Raw genomic sequence first — 25840 nt, forward strand, 5'->3', positions numbered from 1 at the left:
TCGCACCAGGCGAGCGGAGATTCAGCCTGTGGCATCCTCTGGGGTTGTGCCTGTTCTGTGCCCGCGGAAACACCTTTCTCTACAAACTCCTTCGGGATGTCCGAAAAACCGCCCACGCGATTGCTGGGAGCCTGTGCCAGGCTCAGGTTTCCAGCTGGACTCGAGGATCTCGAAGAGCTTCTCCAGCTCTGTCCACCCAGCACCCGGAGCAGTGGAGGGGCTGAAGGCACAGCCCAGGTCTGTCTCCTCAGCTCAGGGGAAGATGTAGGTTGTGTTCACAGACACAGTTCCCTAAATCTAGGCTTGCAGGGGTCCCGGGAAGAGCCAAGGCCTGATGTGAGATTTCACGGACACGTCTTAGCCCCTCCAAGCCACACACTGAGGGCTCAGAGGGTCACAGCTCACCCTGCTCCCAGCCCTCCTCTGGGACAACTACTGCTCTGGCAGGACATGTTTGGCCAATTCCACAAATCTCCTCAATGTCCTTTAGCTCTTACAGCTGCTGAACATCACCATCCATCCTCCCCTCCCAGCTTCCACCAAAGAGAAAAGGGGTCCTTTTAAAAACCAAATTTTAAATTTGTTTTTATTTCAACTCAACATTTACATCCACGTCTAGCTCAGCTCCTGGCAAGTGCTGGCTGCTCTGCCCCACAGCCAAGGAGTCTTCTATGGAAGCCTTGCTTGAGAAGGAAATGTAACAAAGAGATGGGAGAACTGCTGTTGGAGCCATCCCAGTGATGGCTCCAATGGCAAGAACAGGTCACCCTCCACACCGAGCTCAGGACAGCCTGGCCTTGCTCTGATGGGCCTTTATTGCTTCTGTGCATGTGGTGCTCTCTTGCCCCTGAGCTGGAGGGGTGGGCAAGAAAGAGGACCTGTTGGACCATTCCTAGAGGGAGAGGGCAGGAAATGCCCCTGAAAAGAGGGCTGCTGCTCCGAGCCCAGCAGCAGCAGCAGTCCAGTGTATTTGCCCTCCCTCCCTGGGGGGAAGAGCCCTTCAGACAGGGTCACCCCAGCAGCCCCACGCTGCCCTGTCAGTGTCCCAGCTGGCATAGGGCACGTGCTGGCACTGGCTCAGACACTGTCCCTGTCCTGTGTCCCGCCTGCAGCACCCACCAGCCCTGCACACGGCAGGCTGGGGCTGCCACTGCCCCTGCCCTGGCTGCTCTGCTGGCCTCAGCTCCCCTTCTCAGGCAGGGCTGTGTCAGGTGGCACTGGCTCATAGTGGATGACTGCTGTGGCCATGCTGAAGGCTTCCTCCAGGCTCTGCTGCTCTTCCAGCTGGGGGAGGGAAGGGAGAGAGACAGAATGAGCACTGAACCCCCAAAAGGCAGCTCAGGGTGGCTCTCAGCAGGACAGAGGGGTGACACAGTGTGAAGCAGGAGGGCTGTTTACAAAGGAGCATTCTGCAATCCCAGCAGGATGTCCCTGCTGTCCTATGCACACAGGGCATCTGGGAATTAAGGAGCAAGCGCCACAGGCAAGCAGCAATGCAGCAGGGCCAGAGGGCAAGTGCTGCAGGCAGCAGGTGGCCAGGGAGTGAAGGAGACAGTGACAAGAGCCATGTAGTACCTGCACAGCAATGTGAGTGCCGTGTGAGGTGGCCAGCAATGCCACCTGCTGATGACAGAGCGAGGCCATGTCCGACTCCTCTGACACCACTGCCCCAGAAGCGACTATGGTCACCTGGGAAAAGTTCAGTTAATCGTGTTTTAAAAGAAAATGCAGTTCTTTTCTAGCAGAGGAAGCAGGGACGATCCCAGCTTTGTCTGTACCTCCTGTGCCTCGGTGGCATCAGTGCTGGCCACAGTCATGGTCCCGGTGTCACCACCCGCCAGCTCTCCCTCGGGCATGGTGAGGACCCTGCTCTGTGTCACCACATCGATGGCACTGCCCAGGGCCTGCAGCTCTTCCTGACACAGACTGACCTGGGGATGACAACAGATGCTCAGGGAGTCTTAGGCAACTCCTGAGTTTAGCAACACGTTGGTCTGGGCAAGAAGGAAACAGTCTCTCTGCAAGACTCAAGGCATAGAGAACTCCAAGGACTTTGCCCAGGGCCATGAATAAAATTGATGGCACAGAACTCGGGTCTTCAGCCCTCCCCCTTCTACCACATCTCGCCTTTCCATTCAGCCTTTTGTCTCAAGCATGGATGGGGACAGCTTTGTGCATTGCAGCAGCAGGAGCATCTCAGGCTAAGAGGAAAGAGGTCACTGGTGGCAGCTGTTTCCTTTGTCTCGTGCCACAGAAGGAAGTTTTTTCCAGTCAGCACAGGGGCAGCTGGTGGAGGGAAGTACAAGAAAAGCACTGCCATATACAAGTGATGACAAAACATCTCCAAATCCAGCCTGGGTCAGCAGAGCTGAGGAACTGCAGGGAGCCAAGGGCTGGCAGTCACCACACCCAGAGACCCCATCAGCAAGGGGGGGCACCGGGACCAGAGACCCCCCAAAACAACACTGCAGCAGTGCGTGAGGCTGTAGGAGGGAACCCTCAAGGCAGGAAGAGCCCAGGAAGCTCCAATCTGAAAAAATGCTGGAAAAAGGTCCTGCAAAGAACACCATGGCTGAGTAGAGGCAGAGTCTCACTTCAGATAATAACTGCTGTCCCCGACATGCTGGAGGCTGTCCATATCCATACCTGCTCTGTCCCATCCTGAGAGATAAGTGAGACTTGTGTCGGCACAGCATCTTCATCTTCATCTTCCTCCATCTCTGACAGGAAAGCAATATGCTGAGTCTTCAGTGGAGAGCCTCTGTCAGCAGCTGCAGCAGCTGGATCAGAGAAGAGGAAGAGCAGAGTGTGAAAGCACATGCCTGGCCTCTGGACCTGCCTGTGGCCTCAAAGGCCAGCACAAAAGAGCACAAGGATCATGATGACACCAGCCCAGTGATGGTCTGGGAAGAAGGGCTTGTACCACAGAATGGGCAGGGGCCTGTTCCCAACCTGTGACTTACAGCAAGGACCTTCCAATAGGTCTGGATTTGATAGGCAGGCAGGAGGCCACGACACACACTTGGGTCTGAGAGGGGCGTGGCTGCTCTTGCTGTCACCTCCCTCCCCTTTGCCACACCTTGATGGGGGAGTGGCTGTGCTCACCCTCCAGCTGCTGCTGCTCGTAGAGAGCCTGCTCGCTCTCCTCGGTGGCCTCCAGCTCGCCGTGGCTGCTGCGCTTGTGCATGGCCAGCGTGGAGGTCTGGCGGTAGGTCTTGCCACAGCTGCTGCACGTGTAGGGCTTGCAGTGCGTGTGCACTACGTGGTGCTTGTACAGGCTGGAGTACTCTGTGAAACGCTTCCCACAGCCCGGCACGGTGCACAGGTACGGCTTCTCCCCTAGAGCAGAGGCCACAGAGCTGAGCTTCACCCTCCTCATGCTCTAGGGAGGGCTTCCCCAGCAGAGCTAATAGCTGGAGACAGACTGTTGGAACAATAATCAATCCAATAAAGCAATTCCCACTATTTCCTCCAACTCCCTGGCCACCCCTGCAATGTTCAGCCTGGAAATGCCCATTCCAGCCCCACCAATCTCCCTGCTGCTGGCTCCCTCTTACCTGTGTGGATTCTCATGTGGTTCTTGTAGTTGGTGGCGCTGGTGAAGCCCCTGCCACAGCCAGGCTCTGCACACATGTAGGGCCGCTCGCCCGTGTGCGTCCGGATGTGAACCTTGCGGATGTTGGACGTGGTAAAGGAGCGGCCACAGCCCACGAAGGGGCACTTGAAGGGACGCTCACCTGCATGGACAGAGTGATGTGGGTGAGACCTGCCACCTGGACTACCCTGGGCCCTTTGACTGGGTTGCCCCCTGTGCAGTTCCTGCCCCGTGCTGCTCACCTGTGTGCGTGCGGATGTGTTTCTGCAGATCCCCGGAGGTTTTGAAGGCTTTGCTGCACATGTCTTCTGGACACTTGTACGGTTTCTCACCTGTGTGTGTTCTCACGTGGCTCTTCAGCCCATACCCTGTCCAGGACAGAAACCACAACTAATTTTGCAATGAGAAGGAAATACCATGACAAGCTGGGTACCACCCCTCAGTCCATGTACTTGAATGTCTGTGCTGTGTCTGCAAAGCTTGAAGGGGAAGAAATAACCAACCCCAACACCACTTCCAACCTTGCTTCTACCATTATCTGCCCACAATCAACGAATTCCCAGCAGGCTTCCATGCTGTGATTTCCTTGCTTTAGATGGTCTGGATATTGTGCTCTACTACACCAGAGTTAGGACTGAAGCTCAGCAGGGGTTGAGTTGGACAGAAAATGAAATCTGCTCAAAACAGAAACTGTTACCTGTAGCAAATGCTTTCCCACAGCTTGGGAAGTCACATGTGTATGGCCTGTCACCTGTGTGAGCACGTTCATGTACCTGGAAAAGAAAGAACAGGTCCCAAAAATGAGGTCCAAGGCAAGGAAGAAGGAAAACTGTGGAAAAATGCTGGTGGAGAGAATTTGAAGTTCCCTGTTGGATTTCACCTTGGCCCATTCACACGTCTGGGTCTCTTGGAGAGCTCAGCACGTAACTCAGCTGCACACAATGGAGCATTCTGCTCTGGCAGTGTAACCTGGGACTGCTCTGGCCAGCACACTGCCATGTCACCTGCTTTACCTTGAGGTGGTGGGCAGTGGTGTAGAGGCGGCCACAGCCTTTGTAACCACAGCGGAAAGCTCTGCTGCCGACCTGCTGCCCCTTCCTTCGGCTTTGCACCTCCTCCTCCTGCAAATTCTGCTGAGACAAGTACTGGAATCAATCCAGCAAGCCACCACAACTTCACCAAGCCCACACAAATATTTCCCTCCTTGCCATACATATGCTCCTGCAGTTATCCTCCAAAAACATGTTCCTACAAACCAGCTTGTACCCACATGGTGAAGCTCAGGTAACAGGGCTCCAGGAACCTGCATTTCCCCCTCCCACCTCCCAGCTTACTGGGGGTTCTCAGACACGAAACTCCCTTTCTCAGCTCATTTGAAATATGCGCAGTTAGTATTTGCTAACTCGGCAGAGAAGCCACAACGCTTTTATAATTACTGGCAGACGAGTTCGGCCTAGTTCCAGTCACTGAAAAATTCAGACCTGAGAAGGGATGTTGCTGGAGTCCTTACTCTTCATATGGCAGGTGTCTGTCACTCCCTCCTCCTCCTCATCAGACCCCTGTAAGTGAGGAAGCACAGGCTGTGTTTGTGCGTCCCTGTACAGTGTGGAGCAGGAAGGCAATGACAGCCAAAGTGCCACCCCACCCTTCCCCAGAGAGCAGGGGCTGGGCCTGCCACAGCAGGAAGGTCTTTGCACAGCTCAGCACTGCCAGCACCCTCCTGGCAGCCCCTGCTCCACAGCACTATGGAGCTGGGAGAAAATGGCAGTACCTGGAATACTGAGGTGGGACACTGCAGTGACAGCACATCAGGATCTGAAGCTGTTTTGGTTTTGGGGCCTTCGTCACCATGGGGACAGTAGCCATGGTTAGCCACTGCTGACACACCAAAGGCTGTATCACAGCAGCTCTCCTCCCTTCCCAAATCTGAGCCTGCAGCAGGTTAAGGGTGGCAGGCCCAGCACTCCATGGGACCAAACAGCCCCGTTCTGTGTCCCCAGGTGCCAGGCACCCCTCAGCAGTGGCACTCACACTGGAGCCCTGTGCAGTTGCTTCTCTCAAACCTGGTGCTGCTGACAGGTAGATGCACAAAAGCACTGCTGAAGGGAGGGCACAAACTCAGGCATCAAGAGATGCTGTGCCCTCACCTTCCTGCCATACTGCTGCAATGCATTAATGGTGTCCACATCAAAGCCATCATCTTCCTCCTCCCCAGCCAAGTCCTCCAGCCCAGTTTCTGTCTGCACTTCCAGGATGGTGCTGCCAGGTGCCAAGATGACAGGACGGTGGATGTAGGCAGTGGAGCCATCCTCTAGCTGGACAGCCTGGAATGTGCCGGGCTCGTAACTCTCTGCAGGACGAAACATTCAGGTAAAGAGCTGAAAAAAAGCTCAGTGTGAGGCAGAAAAAAAGGTGTTTCAGCTCCCCAGCCTTGGAAATCTGAGACATTTCTGCAGCTTCTCTCCTGGGAAAGAGCAGGGAGTGCTTTACCTTTAGCTGTGCTGTGTATGAAGGCCATGCTGCCATCCTCCAACACCACTGGCTGCCCATCTTCAAAAGCCACAGACTCTAAAAGAAAAGAAATACATCCACACACCTTCCTGGAAGACTCAGGGTGGAGAATACTGTGGCAGTTCAGGCTGCCAGGCAGGAGAAGACACAGGGCTGCCTGCTTGCCCTGAAAGGCAACCTCAGCTGTAGGTTTTAAGACACCATTTGAGCCCCTCTGATGTGAATGATGAGGTTTTTAAGGCTCCATAAAGAGATTTGCCTCTTCCTTCGCTCAAAGGAGTAATGCAGTGTCTCACCAATTTCAAAATGCCAGATTATATCCTGGACAAGAAGGATGGCTCTGGCACAGGCTTGTGTGAAGGAGAACACAAACATCCCATAGCAGGGGAAGCAGGGGTGAGAAGAAGAATCCCTCTCACTGTGCATATGAAGGCACGGAAGAGCATGAGGAAGGGAAAGGGGCACAGCCAGCTATAAAACATCAATTTCAAAGCAGCTTTTGGAGAATAGAGGGAGGTGGCACACAAGGAGCTTGGGAGCATCAAGGAAGGACTGCCCAAAGTAACAGAGCTCTTTCTACCTGCCATTTTTCATCTTAGCATGGCTAAAGATGATTCCTCCATGCCACTCTGGTGCCTGCCACATGAACTGGATTCCCAACACCTCTCAGATTAATGTTACCTAATTTCAGAGGTGACATTGGCTGATGGGGCAATGACCAAGGTGGCATTGCTCCCAACAATCCCCACATGACGCCTCCACCAACACCTATTCCAGAACTAATTTATTATCTCACAGTTCAGAGGAAATTCCTGCCCGACTGCTCCCACATGAAACAAGCTCTGTGTGTGCTATGTGGCTGGCACCAACACAGCTCACTGGACTTGTGGTATGACAACAGGGAGAGCCCACAGGGGCAATGACACTTAAACATTTGTCTCCACTTCCACCAAATTCACCTTCTCATCAGATTCCTAAAAACTTTGCAGGCAATGTCCTTGTTTACTCAGCCTCAAAACCACAAGAAAGAAAACCCCAACAGAAACCCTATGCTGGAACTGACAAAGGAGCCCAAGTGCTGGAGCACTGAGAGCTGCAGCCACATCTACAGTGTCCCTCCAAACAGAAAGAGGGCAATGTGTGTTCCTCACCTTTCTCAACTGTCACCTGATGGATATAAGCTGTGGTCCCATCTTCAAGTTCAATGACTTGCCCTTCAATCAGCTTTTCACCTGGAAGAGTGAAAACATGCCATCAGCTGCTGAGTCCAGTCCCCCTGTCCCACATGCTTCCCATAGTCCCACAAAAGAAAGAAATTGTCACTTCTAGGCTGTTATGGATCAGCTTTCCTCCACAGAGGCATTTCACTTCCCAAAAATGCTGGCATTGCCCTTTTCTGGACAGGACACATGACAAAGACCCTCAGGCATCACTTGTTGAGGACCTGCCCCTCACAGCTTCTCACGCCAAAGAGCAGAGAGAGCATACAGTGAAAGCAATTACATTTGTATTGGAAGAAAAAATCAACTGGGTGTGCTGAGTAGCATCAGCAAGTGCCTAGAGACTGGCAGAGGATCAACTGTTAGGAAACAATTACAGCACCTAAAGGGGCCTAAAGTGCTGCCAGTGTTGGGCTGTAGAGACTGAACTCTGCCAAAGCCTGACTCTGAGCAAACCTGTAATAGTGACTTAGTTACCAATGATTTGATGCAGAGAGGACATTGCTCCATCCCACTGAACGTGGAGAATCCAGGTTGATTTCACCTGGAGCATAAGGTCTGAGGTGGGGGGTCACACAACCTGGTGGTTCCAAGACAGTCCAGCTCTACATGTGTAATAAACTTGCAGTGAGTTTGCACAGAAAATAAAGCAGGAGAGCAACCCCCAGGACACGGAGCTGCACAACTCCTCCATCCTGTTCTGCAGGCTGGGAAACAGTGTGCTCCTCTTCCTGGGAGCAGTGGGTGGTGGAGAAGGGGGCACCTCATAAACACCAGAGTAAGGGCAGGTGTGGAATTTGGCACCTCTTTGAGTGAGAAAAGCACTGCTGTGAACCAAACCCTGTGCACACCAGTGATGCAACACCACCTGCTTAGCCCAGGGGAAGTTCTGGTGCAGCAGAGCCATGCAGGCCACAGCATAAGCTCCCTGTCCACAGCAATCCTGGAAAGAACAGGGCTCTTCTAGTCTGAACAGCACCTTTATTTTCTACAGCAACAGCTCTCCCATCTCCACAGCTTCATTTCCAAACCACAGGCATGTTTGATTTGTATTTTATTTTATATCACACTTCATTGCAAATCCAACAGTCACCAGCTGCCCGTGCGAAGTGGCCACGCACGTGTGGCAGCTCCCACGCCATGAGGGGCACTTTTGGTGAGTCTGACTTGAATTTCAGAGCCAGGAAGAGACTCTCAGCCCTGGCAGCTCTGTTACCTCTGCCAGCCTGCTGCAGGTAGGCCGTGGTGCCGTCCCCAAGGGTCACTGCTGGCAGCCCCAGGCTCTCCATCCTGCCCCGACTCCCCACACATGGATCCTGCCTGGGAGCACTGGGGCCCAGAGCCAGGGGCCTGTGGGACACGCGGTCGTCGTCCTTGCTGCGAGCCTTAAGTAAAAAGAACAATTCCATTTAAATTTCTCTCCTTAGTTTTTCCTCTTCCTTTAGTTTCTCCACTTTTGCACACTAGGAAAGGACTGAATGGCCTCAAATGACTTTTGACGTTATAAAGGACTAAGTTGGACAATGCTGCATGCTTCCCACACTAAAGGCAGGCAGGGATAACAATCTATTCCACAGCCAAACATGAAATAAAGCTTATCATGCCAGCGAACTGACAGACTCTTCTTAGAGACATTACAAATGTCACATTTGAGCCCTTCTCGTCCTCCAAATGATCTGCGGGGCTTGTTTCAAAGTACTTTAAATCCTGAACCTACAGGCTGAGCATGTCCTGGACTGCAGGAGACAGGAGCAGGGTGATGAGCTTTATCCTTGGAAGCATCCTCCTTATCTCCTCCCTTTCCTGACTAATTCTCAGCCTTCTGAAGGACAGAGTTTCAGGCTCCAACAAATGATGCTAAAACCTCCACACCCCCACAAGAACGCTTTGCTAAAGAGACTCTCTGCTGATAGGTTATCTTTCAAAGGAGCTACAGCGCGTTCTTCGTGAGCGACCTCTAAGATAGCCAGATATTTGATCTTTTGATTTCCAGGAACGAGGCAAACCGCCCCGTCCATCCCCGCCGCCCTCTCGGGGCGCAGCCCAGCGCGGTGCCCGCTCGGTGCCGCCGCGCCCCGCGCTCCCCGCACCCGCCGGAGGCTCCTGTGCGCTCCCCTGGGGCTGCGGCGGCGGCCCTCGCACCGCGGTCCCCCCAAGAGAAACCCTGGCACAGGCTGCGAGGGCAGCGGCGAGGGGAGGGCAGAGCCCGGGGGTGGTGGGGACACGGGGGGCTCTCCCCGCGCGGTACCCGGGGGCTGAGGCGGCTCTCGGGCCCGGCCGCTATCGCTGCCCCCCATCCCCCACACCGACCTGAGCTACCCGCCGGGCCCGGGTCCGCCGCCGGCCCGACGTGCACCGCGCCCGGCCCCGCCCACCCCGCAACCCGCATAGCGGCGGCGCTGCCGCCCGCGCCGGACCACCTCTGCCCGCCATACAGGTTCCGGGGCGGGTCGGGCCGGATCGGGCAGCGCGCGCCGCCGGGCGGCCAATGCGCGGGGGCGCAGCCGGCAGCGCATGCGCGATGCTAACACTGAAGACACAAGGCGCCGCTTCTCCGGCCCTGCTCGGCCGGAGCTGCCGGCGGTCTCTGTCTCGTGTCAAGGGTGGGCAGTGCTGCCGCCCGCGCCCCGCCGATCCTGGCAGCTCCTCACGCACCCCTTCTCCTTCCTGGCGGCTGTAGAGGCCAGCCCAGAGCTCCTGGGATACGCTGTGAAGAGAGATCCTAGGTGTTTATTTAAGAACTAAGGAGATGCGGACAGGCCGAGACTCCCCACCGCTCCTAGCATGGCGGCCCCGGGGTACCACTCCTCGCCGCTCACAACATGGAGCCGCGCCGCGCTCCCGAGTCTCGCGAGATCCCGCCACTATTTATACCGTGCTAGAGTGACTTCCGCCCCTTCATTCCGACCAGCCGCAGCCATGAGGTGTGTGAGGCCCGGCGTCTGCTCCGCGCCATCCGCCGCCATCCGCGCCCCGTGGGGGTCGCGGGGCCGTTCGGGTGGCCGGCGGGGCGCTGTCAGCAGGGTCCATTGCGGGGGGAACCTGCGGGGACCGGGGTGGGCTGGGGGCCGCGTCCCGGGCGGGGCCGGCCCTGAGCCCTTGTTGCCGTTTCCCCCCGCAGCAGCAAAGTGTCCCGGGATACCCTGTACGAGGCGGTGAAGGAGGTGCTGCACGGCAGCCGTGCCAAGAAGCGAAAGTAAGAGCCGCGAGACCGGACGTGTCAGCCCTGGCCTCGGCCTTCCCCTGTCCATGCCCGGCCAGACCTCACCCGTTTCTTCCCGTAGGTTCGTGGAGACGGTGGAGCTGCAGATCAGCCTCAAGAACTATGACCCGCAGAAGGACAAGCGGTTCTCCGGTACCGTCAGGTTCGCCATCCTCTCGCTCCTACCCAGCCTTCGGCCCTGCCCGGCCCTGCTCGGGGCCGCCGCGGTGCCGAACCGCTTGGGGAGTCCAGCGCGCCCCGGCCCAGTGGGAGCGGCTGGACGGACCCTCACCCTGGGTCTTAAAACATGAGGGGAGGTGCGGCGGCCCCCGGGCTGTCCCCACCGGCCTGCTGGGGACGGCAGGTGAGCGGCTGTGCCGGATGCCCCGTGCTGTGGTAAGGTGTCTCCGTGCTGGCTCCCTGGACACGCGGGTGGTGCTGGCCAGTCACTGACTCGGACCTTCCTTCCCCAGGTTGAAGTCGACGCCACGGCCCAAATTCTCGGTCTGTCTGCTGGGGGATCAGCAGCACTGCGATGAGGCCAAAGCGGTCGACATCCCTCACATGGATATAGAAGCTCTGAAGAAGCTCAACAAAAACAAGAAGCTGGTGAAGAAGCTGGGTGAGTGTTAATAAGGCTCTTCCCTATGCTCAGATATCATGGATAGCTGTAAAGCTGAAAAGCTTAGCAGCATCAGCCTCAGAACTAAAATCTGCCCAGAGCTACTCAGAAAAGCCACCAGGCTGTTCCCAGTGTATGTCTCACAGGTCAGTACTGCAGGAATGGAGCTGGTTCTCCAAGGAAGGGAGAGCCACAGGAAATGTCCCTGTCAACAGTTTCACCCTTTGCTGTGTCCCTCAATTTCCTGGTCGGGGAGCTGGAGAGCAGCAAAAGCTGAGAAACGCTAGAAGCAAGAATGTGCCTTAGTCCTGCAGTTCTTATGTGAACAGAGTGAAATGCATTCATTTTCTCTTGGTCAGAAAGGAAACCCTTCCCTCTCTGAGAACTCCAGAGTCCCTCTGGTACATTCCTCAGGCAGACAGGAACTTGCCCCTAAACCCATAATGGGCCATGGAACTACGTGCTGTTAGGAAATTACTGTGATTGTTGGCTAAGCCTCTCCTCTATGTATCCTCTGTCGCATTCATCCTGGTGGGCATAGGCTGTGGCAGAACTTGGAGTTCAGTGTCACCTGGGGCTCAGGAAAGGACAGTTCCTTCAGGGAGCAAGCTGTCATTTGGAGTCACTGTGTTCAGTGGGGCTGGCGCCTGGCTTCTGTGACAGTCCTTCCTCAAAGATTTGTTGCTAAAACCGGTTCAGGTGGGACGCAGGGAATGCTGGAATTATCTGTCTGCATGTTCTGAGCTGTGTTCCTTGTTGGAGGCTTGGTGTGGGAGCAGAGTCTGTCCTTTCCTTACCTCCCTGGTTGTCTCCTTGCAGCTAAGAAGTACGATGCCTTCCTGGCTTCCGAGTCCTTGATCAAGCAAATTCCTCGAATCCTGGGCCCAGGCCTGAACAAAGCTGGGAAATTCCCTTCTCTGCTCACTCACAATGAGAATCTGGTGGCCAAAGTGGATGAGGTGAAGTCGACCATCAAGTTTCAGATGAAGAAGGTAAAGCATGGCTTCAGTTGTGTACCTGGAGGTTGTTTTTGTCTCTGCCATCTCTGGGTTGGGCTGTAGGTGTCCCTCGAGTGTTCCTTAAGCTGTGGCTGGTTTCCTCCAGCAAGGGGAGATGGTACTCGGAGGGTTCAGTGGCCATCCAGAAAGGAGGAATAATTTAACTGTGGTTGATGGATCTTGGAGCAAATGATGAAGAGATGATTGGATGTTTCAGTGCTGAGCAGAATCCGGTGTAATTAATGCTGCTCCTAGCATGGGGATAATGCTCATGGGGTGGGACCTGGCCAGGTGTGTCCCTGTGGGGCTGGGGGTGAGTCTGGGACTTGACTCTATCCAAGTGACCTTGGGAGCAGCTCTGTGGGGATCTACTCTCACTGTCGAGGTGGGCTGACTCCCTCAAACCAAAATAACCCTGTTCAGGCATCCTAACTCTGTGTCAGTGGACCAAGTGTGACTCCTGGGGGCACAGCTGGGAGGACACAGCAAATGTGAGGGTTTGCAGATGCTTGAGCATTTAAAATAGCTGAGCTAATGATGTCCTGATACTTGGCCTGTTGGCTCACTCGTAAATCCTTCTGCCTTCAGCCTGTGGGGAGTGTTGACTTCGAGGCTGCATGCACAGGGAGGCTTAGTCTTTGTCACAGTGCAGAGAGAGGGCTGGGAGCTGGCTCCAGAGGCAGAAAGTGAAGTTGCTGGGGACAGGGTAAGCCTGAGCTGTACTCCAGTGCCAGTTCTGCACAGTGTCCCACCGGTCCTTCCTGGTGTCCCATCTCTGAGAGGCAGCCGTGCTCCCACCTCACCCAGTCACCTCTGCTTGGGTTATAGACGTGGCTTCCAGGAGCCTCAGGCCAGCTGGAAAAGCCTGGGGTGGGCTGGGGAAGCCATGTCCAGTGTCCGGACCGTGGGACAGCCCAGCACACTGACGAGCAGGTCAGCTCTTGTCACCTTTGCTTTGCCTGTGAAAGCTGTACCTGTGTCTGTCCCCAGGTGCTCTGTCTGGCTGTGGCTGTGGGTCACGTGAAGATGACAGAGGACGAGCTCGTCTACAACATCCACCTGGCCATCAACTTCCTGGTGTCCCTGCTGAAGAAGAACTGGCAGAACGTGCGAGCTCTGTACATCAAGAGCACCATGGGGAAACCCCAGCGCCTCTACTAAAGGGGGCAGCAATAAACTCCTCAGATATCCACAACTGTGTGTGGTTCTGTTCCTCCAGAGTTCCTCGGGGAGGGTTTGCCAAAGAACTGCTCGCTTCCTCCTGAGGAAGGCCTCAGATGCTGTGTTGAGTTGAGAGGTGAATTCCAAGTGGGATATTGGAGCTTTTGAGGGAAGGAGCATCATCCCCCCTGGAGGATGAGGGAGGGGGAAGGGTTCCACTGTCCCCCGGAGCAGAGGTGTCCCAGCAGGTGCAGGCTCAGCACTTGGGCTGTGGCCCCCAGATCCCCCTGTGCCCACACAGAGGACCCTTACCTGGTGCCGAGCTCACCTGAGTCTTGCTGAGTGCCCACACCTGCCCAGGTGCTGTTCCTGAGGACTTGAGCATTGTCCATAAGCCCAGGGGTGCTGAAGGACAGAGCTGCAGCCCAGCAAGGGGGGGTTGGGGCTGAGGTAGAGGAGAGGGTGTTTCCCATCCCCTCTTCCCTCTGAGCCAGTCTGTCTAACTCCATGGGCTAAAAATGATATTTGCTGCATCTCAGTAATGTGCATGAATAAATACATTGTGCAGGGACTGGAGAGCTTAGGGAAGTTCAGTGTTTAAGCTTCTGGGGGGGAGAAAAAATACCTCAGGCCCTGGAAAAGCTTGTCAGCATCCGAGGGAACAAAACAATGAAAATAGCTCTGGATCCTGCTGTTAGAAACCTTTAAAATAAGCATCAGAGCCAGTTTTTGAAAGATCAACACAACACCAAGAAATTCCATTTAATAATTAAAAAAAGACAATACAAAATGCAAACATTTCTTTTTACAAAGTTCAAATAACAATTTTTTTTCTTTTAATCAAGTGCAAATAACTTCATGAACTACATCTTGCTCATCACTTTAATCATTTCTGCTGGAGATGGCAAGTCCTGGCCCGCTGCAAAAGGCAGATATAAATACTCCAACGTGAAAAAAAAAAAACCCAAAACCTCAACAACCCTCATTTCTCTTGACAGCTTCAAAACCTTGATCCCCGAGGTGGCTGATGTAGAATTCAGCCTTTCAAATCCCATTCTCAGCTGGGGGTGGGTGAGGAGTGGGGCTGGGCTGCTGTGGGGTGGGTGGCTCCGGGGGCCCTGTGGAATTTTTGGGGCTTTTTTGAGCTATTTGGTGAAAGAAAAAGGGGAAGTACCATTGCCAGGTGCCTTTGGCTGTTCCAGGAGGATGCGCTGCCCGACCTCATCCTTCCACAGCTGCTTCAGGGAAGCAGAGGTGGCTGCTGTGGTGACAAGGGTGACAACCAGGACACTCCAAGGCCCTGATGTCCCTCAAAGGCAGCTGGGCAGTAACCTGACATTAGACCAGCCAGAGTTAATCAAAGTTAATGAACTCTGGTGGGCATGAGGGGCTGTGGCACTCCAAGGCACCGCAGCAGGGTTGGTCATTCCTGGGCTGATTTTACTTTTGCTGCTGGGTTGTTTTTTTCCCCTTCTAAATACGAAGGACCCTTTCAAAGGTCACTGGCCTGCGCCACTGTCCCAGAGCCACAAAACCCCTCCAGATCCCTACAGCAGCTTTTGTGCATTAAAGCAGCTGCTTTCAGACAGCGACCAAGTGACAAACAGCTCAGACCACAGATGTGGAGCTTCCAAACAGGCTGGGAGCCGGCGGCAGGAGGGGAAAATCCACAGCTGGGATGAATCAGGGAAGACTTTTCCAACCGACACATCCTGGGGACAAACCTCAGCCCCTGTGCCAGTGCTCAGCCCGCCTGCAACCCCTCAAGGAGCCCAGCAGAGGCTCTGGGGGTGCTGGAGCAGTGTGGATCAAGGAGAGAAAACAGGGATGAGCAGCTGCTTCCCCCAGATGCAGGAAAGATGGACCCAGTGGGACACGCAGAGCAATAAATAATTGTTTTGTTAAAAGCAGGGCTGGGCTCAGGTATGGGCAGAGGGACAAGTGAGGACAGTGACGGGAAGGGATCTGCCACTTGGCTACAGACAAGTTGATTATGTTTAGTCCTGGCAGCTCCAGGTCTTTGAAAGGATGAAGATGGGGATGAAGGTGTGGGGGGATGACAGCTGACAACTGGTGGCAGGGCTGGAAAGGTAGGGAGGCTTGGGGAGGAGGAGGGGGATGTGTGGTGGCAGCAGTTGCCTGTCCCTGGGAGTCCTGTCTGTCCACATGAAGATGCTGGGGGGACAAACCCGCCAGTGATGTCCACCTGGCCATTGTCCCCAGCTGAGCCTGCCTGGGGGAGGCAGATGCAGTGAAACAGAGGGTGGCAGGATGGGCCTTCCCCAGGATCTGTGCCTCACTCCCTGGGGAGGGGCTCCCACAGCATCCCTACAGGGTGAGAACACACAGAGGGATGGGGCCAAAAATGCCCGGTGGGACTCAGAAGCACAAAACCTCCCCACGAGGGTGGCTCTGCTCAGGGGATTGCTGTACCTGGGGGAGAGATTTTGGGGCTGAGTGAAAGGGCAGCTCCCCTCTCCTCCCACTGTGCCCCCCAGACCCGGCCTCAGCAGTTGTTGGCTCATCCCTGAGCCCCTGCAGGGAATCAAATCACTTTGCAACAGCAAAGCAGGTGACAGGGCTGAATCTTCATCCTCCCCCTGAACAACGCCCGAACTGTGGTGGATCAACCTGAAAGGACCAACTCCATCCCCCATGGATGGAATAAGATGCCTCCAACTCCCTGCAAAAACTCACCCCACTGCACCAAGCAGGAGAGGCACCGTCTCCCCCCAGACAGGGGCTTTTATCGGGGTCAAACGTGGCAGAAAAGGTCTGAAGATGCCATCACACCGGTCAGCACAGCCCAGGGCCCGGCTTGCTCTGGGTGGGTGGTTTTCGTTTTCTTGCAAACACACATTCTTATTTCTCAGGCAGTTATAAATATTGTCGTTTCTAGTAGAAAAAAAAAACAACTTCCCTCTAAATAATATAAGGAAGACTCAAATGATTGCACTTAATACATATGAAAAAGGTAGAAAGGAGGATATCCTAGTGCACAAACATTAACTCCTGCTCTTCTCAAAGCTTGCTTTTCCGAGTTACTCTTTGGCAGAGCTTGTAACAAAGTCTGGTTTCTTGGCACAAGTGTCTGGGGTGGAGGGGGAAGAAAAAAAAAAATCGAACCCGGCTGAAAGTCCTTCTCCTTTGCTCCCTGTTTTCTCCCGTGCAGCCAGACATTGTTCTCCGGGAACGTGGCTTGGCTGCGCTTCCCTCCCAGCACCAGCGCGGCTCTCCAGAGGGACAGAGCCACCACGGTGCCGCGCTGGTGGGCTTTGCCATCACTCCTTTGCATTTCCTTTTTAATCAAGTCGGCTTTGTCAGTTCTCTTCCCCCCGACCTCTGCAAAGCGGCGCCGGTAGCCGGGGCCCGGCGCTGCGGTGGACGCGGTGTCACCTCCTGCTCCCCAGGGGCTGCAAAGACAAGGGCCCCCCACACTGTCCTGGGCTGCTGGTGGCACCAGGGAACGGGGACAGACCTGGCGTAAAGGAAACCAAAGGGAGGACACGGGACAGTGAAAGGACCACTACTTCAGTTTCCTAAAACCTTCGAAGAAGCTGCTTCGGAAGAGGGGAGCGGCTTCACCGCCGCTGGATGAGACCGGAGCGTGCCCCCGGCTGGGAGCGCAGGGAAATCGTGGGGGGACGTCTGCGGGGCGAGCAGTGGCGATCCTGCCGGAGCCAGGCGGAGGAAGGAAAAGTCAGAAAGGAGAAGGAAGGGAGAAGAGGGTTTCCTTGGCTGCGGGGCGGCCTGGGGCGGCGGGGTGCGGGGGGCTATTTGTAAGGCCGGAGGAAGCTGGAGACTTTGGAGCGCAGAAGTTTGATGAAGGATCGGGGCAGCATCTCCTTGTGCTTCTCTGTGTACTTGAAGTAGTTCTGGGGGTGTGCCAGCACGTCGAAGAAAGCTTTGATGAGCTTCTTGTCCTGCAGGGAAGCCGAGCCAGGGGGAGGTTCAGCATCCCTCCCATGCTACCCTGAACTGAAGCCCCAAGCACAAGGAAAGCAGGAGGCATCCCCGAAGGGAAGGATGGATGCTCCTGCGTCCCTCACAGCCCTGGGTAACACAGCCCTGGGGGCACACACTCACCTTGAGGATCTCCTGGTGGTTCTCGGAGGCGTAGAGCCTTCCATCCCGCACGATGTCCTCCACCAGCTGCTCGTAGTCCTCTGCCAAAAAACACAGGGCATGAGCTGTCACTAGTCCCCAGACCTCTGGTCCCTGTCCTTCAGTCCACTCTCCCCAAACACACAGAAGGTGTGAACTGGGGGCAACCTGGATCCCAAACTGTGGGGGGGAGAAGCATCAGCACGCTGGGATGGCACCTCCCCGTGCTCACCGTCATAGGTGACATAGGGGATCTGGAAACCCCGAGCACTGTTGGCTTCACTGGTTTTGAAATTGATCCAGAGCTTCCGGGAGCGGGCGGTGAAGGCGATGGGTCTCTCATAGGTCTGGCAGGTCTCGTAGGTGGTGATGGAGGATGGGGAGGCTGCAGGGAACAGCAAGGGGACACAGGATGCTGGTTGCCCATCAGCAGAGCTACCCCCAGCCTTATTGGGTCAAGGGTGGCATCAGGGATGGGAAATGGCTGTGCTGGGCAAGGCTGAGCCTCCCTTAAACCTCATGTTACATACCAGGGACTGTTATTCCTTCCTTGCTCTGAAAGCACCAAATGGGGTTTTTAACCCCCAAAATGAAGACCCACATGTCCATCCCCTGAGATCCAGCAAGACACCTGGGCAGCAGGGTGATGCTCATCTCCCCACTCCCCCTATTCCCAAAATTCCCCTCCTGCTGCCCGGGATGTGCCTTTCTCCCTTTGCACAAGGCAGCTCTGCCAAACCCCAACCTTTTTCTCCCCAGCTCCTCCCCTGAGCACCGTGGCCTCCTCGGTTACCTACAGTTTTTCCGCATGACCAAGACGTCGCCACACTCGTCCTCGGAGGGGAGGAAGATCTCCGGCACCACGATGAGGATCTTGCGCTTGGGCGGGGGGTTGATGTTCCAGGTGCACTCGATGTTGGCAGGGTAATTCCCCGGGTAGTTGGGGGACTCGATGTAGCCCGTGTACTCACCCAGCTCCCCTCCACACTGCCGGTCTGCAAGGCAGGGAGACGGGTCCAACTGGGAACCAGCGGCATGGGGGCACTGGGGGGAGGGTTCCACTGGGGCTGGTTTACTGAGCAAGAGGGGCGGTGTTATATAGGCAACCCCCCACACCTGCCAGCATGCACAAAGCACTGAAATGGCCCCAAACTCTACAGGATTTTAAAATACTTTTGAAGGAGGACCCCACACCTGTCCCTCCCCCTTCTGTTCCACCTCAGCTCTCCTACTTTTGCACTGGGACACAGAAGTGGAGCCGTCGAAGTCGGTGGTGGTGTTGCCAGGGCAGGAGATGCAGTAATTCTGCCGGAAATCGGGCTGGTAGGTGCCCACGGCGCAGCGGATGCAGCGGTGCACGCTCGTGTTGTAGTAGTGCCCAGGGGAGCACTGCACTGGGGGGTCAGGGAGCACAGAGGGCTGTGTCAGCTGCTGGCACAGCCCTGCTGGGTGGCCCCGTCCTGGGGACCAGCTCTGACCTACCTTTGGTGTCGCAGTCCTGGAAGGAGACGGCTCCCTCGTGGCGGGTGGTCAGCCCCCCGCCGCAGGGGAAGCAGAGCGCCCGCCCCACCTCGGGCTGGTAGGACCCACGGGGACACGGCTGGCAGGGCTTGAAGCCATCAGCAGAGTGCTGGCCAGGGGGACACTGACCTGCAGACACAGGAATTGCTCTGTCCTGGCGCCCCACATGCCCAAGGCTCTCCTGCCCCATACCCAGATCCTCTTCACCCTCAGCCTCGGCAGCACCAGTACACCCAGTACAAATGCTTCCCTTCCTGGGGTCCCCTTTAAATAACAAACACCCAAATCAGCAACTCCTGCGCGCCCTGGGAATGCTCAAGGCTCTCCTGCCTGCTGGCTGATGGTTGAAGCTGCAGCCCTGGACATTCCCCGAGTGTGCCTCGAGCCCCACCCTGTGCCCTCCTTACCGGTGCAGCCGGTGATGTTGGTGGCTCCGATGGGTCCGAAGGTGTCGCCGCGGGGACACAGGTCACAGGAGAGCTGCCCCTCCTTCTCCTGGTAGGTGCCGGGGGGGCAGGGCACGCACTGCTCCGTCTGCCCGTGGTAATAGGTTCCCTGCGAGCAGCTGACTGAGAGCCGGGGGGGACGTCGGTGATGCTGTGGCGGCTGTCACCGCCGGGTCCCCTTGTACCCCACCACGCTCCTTACCACACTTGCTGGCCAGGCGCTGCTGGCCCGGCCCACAGCTCTCCTGCCGCTCCGGGGCCACGCTCAGCTTCCGGGCCACCTCGTACTCCATCCCTGAGAAGCGCAGCAGGAACCGCTCCTGGTTGATGGATTTCTTCAGGGCTTTGATGGCCGACTTCAGCTTTTTCTCCACTCTCTGTCGCAGGCAGTGCAGGTTGCAGCTGGCTGGGCGGTGCAGAGAACAATGGGGGTACAGGGGGAAACAGGGATGCAGTAAGAAGGGAGGGGTGGAGAGGGAAGCCCAGAAGCATTAAAACCATCCCCCAAACGCTCAGTTGCAAGGGCTACCCAGCACATGCCAATCATGCAAGATGAGGACTGGTTTATCTCTCCTTGCTGCATGGGGATGGTATTGTGTCCCTGGCCCCATCACCTAGGCCTGCACCCAAGACAGGTCAGGCCAGTGCTGTGCCCACCTGTGATCTCCTCAGGCTTGATCTCCGCCTCAAACTCCAGCGTGATGCGTGTCACCTCTTTGTTGGGGGAGTTGCGAGCCCGGCGCCCCTTGCCCTTCTTGGATGAGTCGCACTTGAGGTTGACGAAGGTGACCTGGCAGTCAGAGCACGGTGCCGAGCCACCTGTACACGGGGGACAGCTCAGCATCCCATCCCTGCTGGGCACAGGCACTCCCACCTCCCCCAGCATCACACCTCACCTTGTGTCCCAGCCTTCCCAGCCTCCTCCTGCTTGCCCTTGGTCCGTGGGTGCAGGTGGCACTTGGCATCCTTGATCTTGAAGGAGGCCTTCTGCTTGACGGGTGCAGCCACAGTCTCTGAAAGAACAGGTGGGTGCTCAGCAAGCTGGCATGGCCGAGCCAGGCTGGTAGCAGCCGTGGGCACCCCAGGAGCCCCCTTACCGAGGCACTGCTGGCTGCTGTTGGTGGATCTGTGCTGGCTGCCCTGCCGCAGGACGGGGGTCCCACAGCTCACCGTGTAGCTGCTGTCGGACTCTGTGGGGGAGTAAGGGGAGTTGGCTCTGCCAGGGTGATGCAGGCAGTCACAGCTGTGCCCAGCACCCTGCCATAGAGATTCTGCACCAGGGACCTGTCCTGTGGATCTACACCCATCAATGAGCCCTCCCTCCCTCCCTCAGCCACTGCATTCTGGCTGTGCACTCCACTCCCCTCAGTTTGGGCCATGCAGGGAAATGGGGACCCCCCTGCCCATGCTGGTGGTGGCACTAGCACCAGTACCTGGCAGAAACCGGGCCTTGGAGGTGCAGGAAAGGGCACAGCTGTCCTTCTTGCCCATCTTGTTGCAGGTGAGGGTGGCCCGTGGTGGCACTGAACCTGGCAGGCACTTCACCAGTTCCAAGGGACACGCACCAGCTGGTGATGACAATCAGGGATGGCCATGGCTGGCACAGCTCAGAGACCCACAAGGGACCACTGCACCCTCCAGCTCATGGGGGGATTCACCGGGGAGGAGAGGGTGTCAGAGTGTAGCATAGGGACCCCAGCCCGGCCCCCCAAAGCCCCCAGCTCCTCCAGCAGCCGTGCTGGCTCCTGGCCTGACGTACCCACACAGTCCTTCTTGTTCCAGTGTAGCTTGCAGCCAGCAGGACAAGTACACTGGTAGCTGCCAGGAGTGTTGATGCAGCCGAATTTGCAGCCACCCCGGTTGATGCTGCACTCGTCGATGTCTGTGGGGATAAAGGAAGAGGCAGTGGGTGAGGGGCAGTGGGAACCCTCGGCTCTGAATCACTGAATCACTGTGTTGTCAGGGCTGCCATTCTGGATGGATAAATCTAAACTCAGTTGGGACAGGAGATCTGCACCACAGGGCATTTCCAGCAGTGCCACCTCCCTGCAGCTGTTCCAGCTCCATGAGGATAAGGGACACCCCGACTCCCGGTGTCCCCAAGGGCTAGGCAGGGATGGGTGCAGCCCATCCAGGCTGAGCCCAGCCCTGGCCCCTCGTGGGCTGGGGGGCAGCACACGGAGGAGATGTGGAAGCACTGAGAAACTGAACTCAAAAGGCTCAGCAGCCCTGGTCCCTCCCTTCAGCAGGGACCCCCGGCCTGAAATGATCCTTCAGGTGAGGGATGGAGCTGCCCCTGTCACAGCGTTCCCTGCCCAGCTCCCCCTCCCTCGGGGCACTGGTGGGAGCCATCAGTCCCTTTGCTGCAGGAGCACCCCGAGACAGCCCCGGGGCTGCGCTGGCTCATGCTCACTGTCTAGTTCAGAAATATGAGGAGGGTCGCTGACCCTCGCCAGCCAGGCAGCACCGGAGCACCCGGGCTCGTCATCCCGGGCCGCCGGCTCCGCTGCCACAACACGCTCCGGCAGCCCCTGCAAAGCATGTTTCATCCACCTCCCCGCTTCCCGGGCGCAGCACGCCCCCGCCCTTGGGAGCTATCTGCCTTGTGAAATTTAAATCAAACGCTTTTGATGTTCCCCTTCCCACCCCGTCACAGCTCCCTGCCAAAAAAGCCGGGGATTTCTCCCTCTCTCCCGCTGCAGACAAGTCGCAAATTGTTCCTGTCGCTCTGTTTGAAGTTGCAGACACCAGCGAGTCTGGCTTTGAGCCCCCTCCCTGCCTGGCCTCAGCCCGGGCTATGCGTGGAACCGACCTTCCCCATGCGCCCTTGGGGTGGGCAGTGTCCCCAGAGGTCCCACAGCAGCTGTGCCCCCCGTGCCCCTCCTGGGGACCCGACCCCGGCGGGGTGACAGCCTGTCAGCACACGTCTAACCCTACCTACCCCCGCAGTGGGTGAGCCCGTAGAGCGTGTAGCCCTTGTGGCAGAGGCACTGGAAGCTGCCGGGGGTGTTGATGCAGAGGTGGTCGCAGGTCCGGTCAAAGGAGCACTCATCGATGTCTGGAGGAAAGGCAATGGGAGGAGGTGAGAGCTGGCACGGCAGAGGGGCACAGGGACTGTCCCCTTCCTGCTCCAGTTGCTCCAGCAAGCTGAGGGCTGCGCTGGGATGCTGTGGGACCCTGCACTGGTATCCTCCAAGGGTCCAGAACCAGATTGCTCTGGGCATTCAATACCGATGCTCCGGGGATCCAACACCAGTGTGCTCCAGAACCTTGTGCTCCCTCCAAGCTCCTCCTCACCCGCTGCACCAGCACCCCCCTGCCACAAGCTCCTGCAGCCCCTCTGCACCTCAAACGGGCCAAACAGGGCCAGTATCCTGCCCCTGGCATGGGAGGGCTGCAAGAGCCCCCGGCTGCTGCCAATCCAGGGCAGGGAGGGATCAGGAGGATGCCATGATCAGGACGATGCCAGGGAGGGATCAGGAATGCTGTGCGGGCAGGTCCTGCCTCGGGGACGTGCCAGCAATGCCTGCTCAGCCCTGAGGGCACCTCGCTGGGGCAGGGAGGCCCCGGTTGGGAGGTGAACCCAACCTGGTGGGCTGGAGCATCATTTCATTGGCTTCATTAAGTTAATTGCTGCGTTCACGTCAAACTCCCAGAGCACAGAACCTGGACGGAGATGAAAGCAGTGGCAGCCCCGGAGCCTGCCAGCCCCCTCCTTCCTCAGCCGTGTGTTTCCAGGAGGCAACACTCAGGCTCAGCACACCTGCCGTGCTGACCTTGGCCATGGGCTGCGGGGGCAGCACAGTGACCTGCTGGGTTTATGTGGGATGTGTAGAAAGATGTTGGGACAGGGAGAAAAAGGTGGAAGAAGCAGCATGGAGCAGCCAGTTCTCTCTGAAGTGAGCAGGAGGCATCTTCTCCCTACTCCTGCCCTCCAAGAACTGGGAATCCTGGCATCTGACTAATTGCTGGCTTTAACTCTGCAAGACCCCACAAGTCCCCAGCTCTGAGACTGAAGGGCTAAGCCCCAGACCAGAGCCTAAATCCAACACTAATCCCCTGAAGGATGTATGCAGTCCACAGGAAAGCCCAGAGGAATGAACATCCGAGGCAGCAGTTCTGCAGCAGCGGCCATGGGAGCACAGGGAGGGGCAGGGCAGGGGGCCTGGGCACCCAGTGCCCCTTACCTTGGCAGTTCCTCTCGTTTATGAGCAGCTTGTAGCCCTTCTTGCAGCTGCACTCGAAGCTGCCCACCGTGTTCCTGCAGATGTGGTCACAGCCGCCGTTGTTGAGCCGGCACTCGTCAATGTCTGGTGGGGACAAGGGACACCCATCACACCCTGGCTGGGATGCTCGGCCAGCGGAACCCAGGGATCCCCTCTGGATGCTGTCCCCACCATGAGCTGGCAAATGGAGGAAACCCTTTGGGCTCTGATGGTCAGCTGGGGAACGTGGCTGCTGGTTTTCTCTGTGTGCATCTGAGGAGCCAATGTGTGACACTGGGCCAGGGCAGGACTCTGGGGCTCAGCCCTCCTTGGAAGTGGTGCAAAATCATTAATTTCTGCAGGTCTCAGTGTCTCCCAGAGTAGAGCCAGGAGCACCAAAAGAGCCTCTCAGCTGAGTGAGAGCACTAGACCAGAGTTTGCAGAGATACAGGTTTGTGCTGGGGATAGCTTTGGGGGACCAGGAGTAGCAGGAAGAGAGAGAAAACCAGAGGGGAACCCTCTCCTTCAAAAGCAGCCACTTGACAAAATAACTGCTTTTCAACCCTTGCCTCTCTGTGTGCCATCTCCTTCCTACCATTAACAAAGCTAAAAAGGATGATGCACAGCAACTGCAAAGAACACCAACAACCTGGAAAGAGGCTGGAATGTGGAGGTTTTGATTGTTTTTCTTGTTTTTCCACTAATCACAAAATTTACTGTTAGGAAATTTGTCAATTGTGTGGAATGAAAGGAGACCAGGAGGAGGCAGGGGCCTGCCCTGTCCCTCCATCCCCCGGTGCTGGGGCAGCAGCTCTGCCTCTCTGGGGCTGAGGCTTTCTTTTTATGACTGTGAGGGAGTGAGCTGTAAACCCGCCTGCAGCCACAATAAAACCCCAGACACAGGGGACGTGGCTCTGGGTTATTGCATGTCGCTGGAAACTGCAGAATGGGAGAGGAGTGGATGCTCTGATAAAATACCAGGGGCAGGGGGTTCTGGAAGCAGTCAACAGGTAGACAGGCAGCCAGCAGTGGGACAGGCTTTCCTTTCAGCCGGGGTCAAGTTCTGAGAGCTGCCAGAAGACACAACACAGGCATCGGCCAGCTCTGAGGGGGGCAAGTCTGGGGTGCAGGGAAAGCAGCCTGGAGTGCCCTGCCTGGCAGGGACAGGTGGTTGGGGATGTTGGTGGGACCTGCAGCATCTCAGGGTGTTCTCCCCCATGTGGGACATCATGGTGCTCGGACCTGGCGGGGCAGTGCTCCCAGAGGGACCTGTGCATCTCACACCCAGAGCAGCTGTGGATTCCCTGCACATCCAGCCCTTCCCCTGGGGCAGCTGAGGCTGTGGGGGGGAGTGAGATGGGACAGGACCCTCCAGCCCCACAAGGGCTATGCCTCTGCCTCCAACCTGACCTGATCCCCTTTTCCTCCTCCCCGTAGACTTCCCAGGGGCGTGGGGCCAAGCATGGTGCCTGCAGCAAGGCGTCCCAGTCCCCATGCAGGGGGCTGATTCCTGTCCCCATCCCATGGATGCAAACACCGAGCCAGTGAGCACTGGGGGCAACGTCGAGCTGAGCTAAATCTGAGCCTTTTCTAAGGGCACTGAGGGCACAACGGGGGTCTGAGGCACCCAGAGGCGAGCAGTGAGGACCCCAGCCCCACTGCCACCCACCTACCTTTGCACGTCTTCCTGTCGGGCTGGAGCATGAAGCCCATGGGGCAGCTGCAGTGGACGCCGGTGGCCGCGTCGTGGCACTTGCTGTCACAGCCCCCGTTGTTCACAGCACACGTCTCTGCATGGGAAGGGGACAGAAAGGTTGGGGTGAGGTGTTCCAAGGGCTGGGGGAGTTATGCCATGCAGATGTCCCCCATGGCACAGCCTGGGAGTGGCAGCGGGTACAAACCTCCCTGCAGAGCCCATGGAAACCGCCCTTGGCTCCCACACAACAGCAACGAGGCCACAGAGCCGTGAAATAATGAACACATGGGGGCTGGTGTCCCCCACAAACAGGGCCCCAAAGAGGCCTCCATGCAGCTCCAAAGAGGAGGAGTTCAATTTCCCAGGGACAAAGTCAGAAGAGCACTTGTGCAAAAGCAGCCAGACACAGGTCCTGCCAGGAGTGCCCAGGCTGCAGCTCCCAGGGTCGTGGGGGCACAGCCCCAGTCCCCCCGTGGGGTGGCAGGGGGGTCCTGTCCCCCTGGCTGCCACCAAGCTACCCAGCCACAAAAACACGGGTGACCCTGTGGCAGCGGTCCCT

General features: G+C 56.9%; 3 protein-coding genes across 5 annotated transcripts in view; 1 reads left to right on the plus strand and 2 right to left on the minus strand.

Annotated features, from left to right (window-relative positions):
- Positions 1–558: 558 nt before the first annotated feature.
- Positions 559–10133, minus strand: ZNF76 (zinc finger protein 76). Of its 2 annotated transcripts, none has more exons than XM_014872745.2 (15): positions 9982–10133; positions 8543–8711; positions 7258–7338; positions 6086–6163; positions 5743–5945; positions 5077–5154; positions 4609–4725; positions 4293–4368; positions 3838–3963; positions 3558–3737; positions 3106–3339; positions 2647–2780; positions 1779–1931; positions 1576–1689; positions 559–1284 (listed from the first exon to the last, which is right to left on the minus strand). In XM_014872745.2, exons 2-15 carry the CDS (start codon positions 8613–8615, stop codon positions 1180–1182), a joined length of 1752 nt encoding a protein of 583 aa, XP_014728231.2. In that variant the 5' UTR covers positions 8616–8711; positions 9982–10133; the 3' UTR covers positions 559–1179. The 2 variants fall into 2 exon arrangements, with proteins under 2 accessions (XP_014728231.2, XP_088036634.1); XM_088180508.1 differs by lacking the exon at positions 9982–10133 and adding an exon at positions 9637–9759.
- Positions 10134–10186: 53 nt separating this feature from the next.
- Positions 10187–13343, plus strand: RPL10A (ribosomal protein L10a). Its single transcript, XM_014872754.2, has 6 exons — positions 10187–10250; positions 10448–10522; positions 10611–10691; positions 11002–11150; positions 11970–12142; positions 13139–13343. Exons 1-6 carry the CDS (start codon positions 10246–10248, stop codon positions 13307–13309), a joined length of 654 nt encoding a protein of 217 aa, XP_014728240.1. The 5' UTR covers positions 10187–10245; the 3' UTR covers positions 13310–13343.
- Positions 13344–14035: 692 nt separating this feature from the next.
- Positions 14036–25840, minus strand: part of SCUBE3 (signal peptide, CUB domain and EGF like domain containing 3) — a 32264-nt gene continuing 20459 nt past the window's right edge. For both annotated transcript variants that reach the window (XM_088180507.1, XM_088180505.1), the window contains 16 exons: positions 25259–25375; positions 23568–23690; positions 22322–22438; positions 21140–21262; positions 20814–20948; positions 20478–20570; positions 20277–20393; positions 20038–20199; positions 19583–19786; positions 19342–19503; positions 18896–19063; positions 18646–18807; positions 18211–18408; positions 17646–17798; positions 17396–17475; positions 14036–17232 (listed from right to left, as the gene is read on the minus strand). In XM_088180507.1, the coding sequence (XP_088036633.1) occupies positions 17083–17232; positions 17396–17475; positions 17646–17798; positions 18211–18408; positions 18646–18807; positions 18896–19063; positions 19342–19503; positions 19583–19786; positions 20038–20199; positions 20277–20393; positions 20478–20570; positions 20814–20948; positions 21140–21262; positions 22322–22438; positions 23568–23690; positions 25259–25375 (2264 nt within the window). In that variant the 3' untranslated portion in view covers positions 14036–17082. The remainder of the gene's footprint in view (positions 17233–17395; positions 17476–17645; positions 17799–18210; positions 18409–18645; positions 18808–18895; positions 19064–19341; positions 19504–19582; positions 19787–20037; positions 20200–20276; positions 20394–20477; positions 20571–20813; positions 20949–21139; positions 21263–22321; positions 22439–23567; positions 23691–25258; positions 25376–25840) is intronic.

Source organism: Sturnus vulgaris, chromosome 29 (assembly GCF_052056855.1).
Source record: "Sturnus vulgaris isolate bStuVul1 chromosome 29, bStuVul1.hap1, whole genome shotgun sequence".
In the NCBI taxonomy this organism is placed as follows: Eukaryota; Metazoa; Chordata; class Aves; order Passeriformes; family Sturnidae; genus Sturnus; species Sturnus vulgaris.

Coding starts and splice junctions, on each gene's coding strand:
- ZNF76 (XM_088180508.1), bottom strand. CDS start 9,759: ATGGCGGGCAGAGGTGGTCCGGCGCGGGCGGCAGCGCCGCCGCTATGC. Junction 4,726..5,076: donor CCAGCAACATCCCTTCTCAG/GTCTGAATTTTT, acceptor TTGTCTCAGCAG/AATTTGCAGGAGGAGGAGGT. Junction 3,738..3,837: donor ACACATCCGCACGCACACAG/GTGAGCAGCACG, acceptor CTGTCCATGCAG/GTGAGCGTCCCTTCAAGTGC.
- RPL10A (XM_014872754.2), top strand. Junction 10,692..11,001: donor CGGTTCTCCGGTACCGTCAG/GTTCGCCATCCT, acceptor TTCCTTCCCCAG/GTTGAAGTCGACGCCACGGC. Junction 12,143..13,138: donor TCAAGTTTCAGATGAAGAAG/GTAAAGCATGGC, acceptor GTCTGTCCCCAG/GTGCTCTGTCTGGCTGTGGC.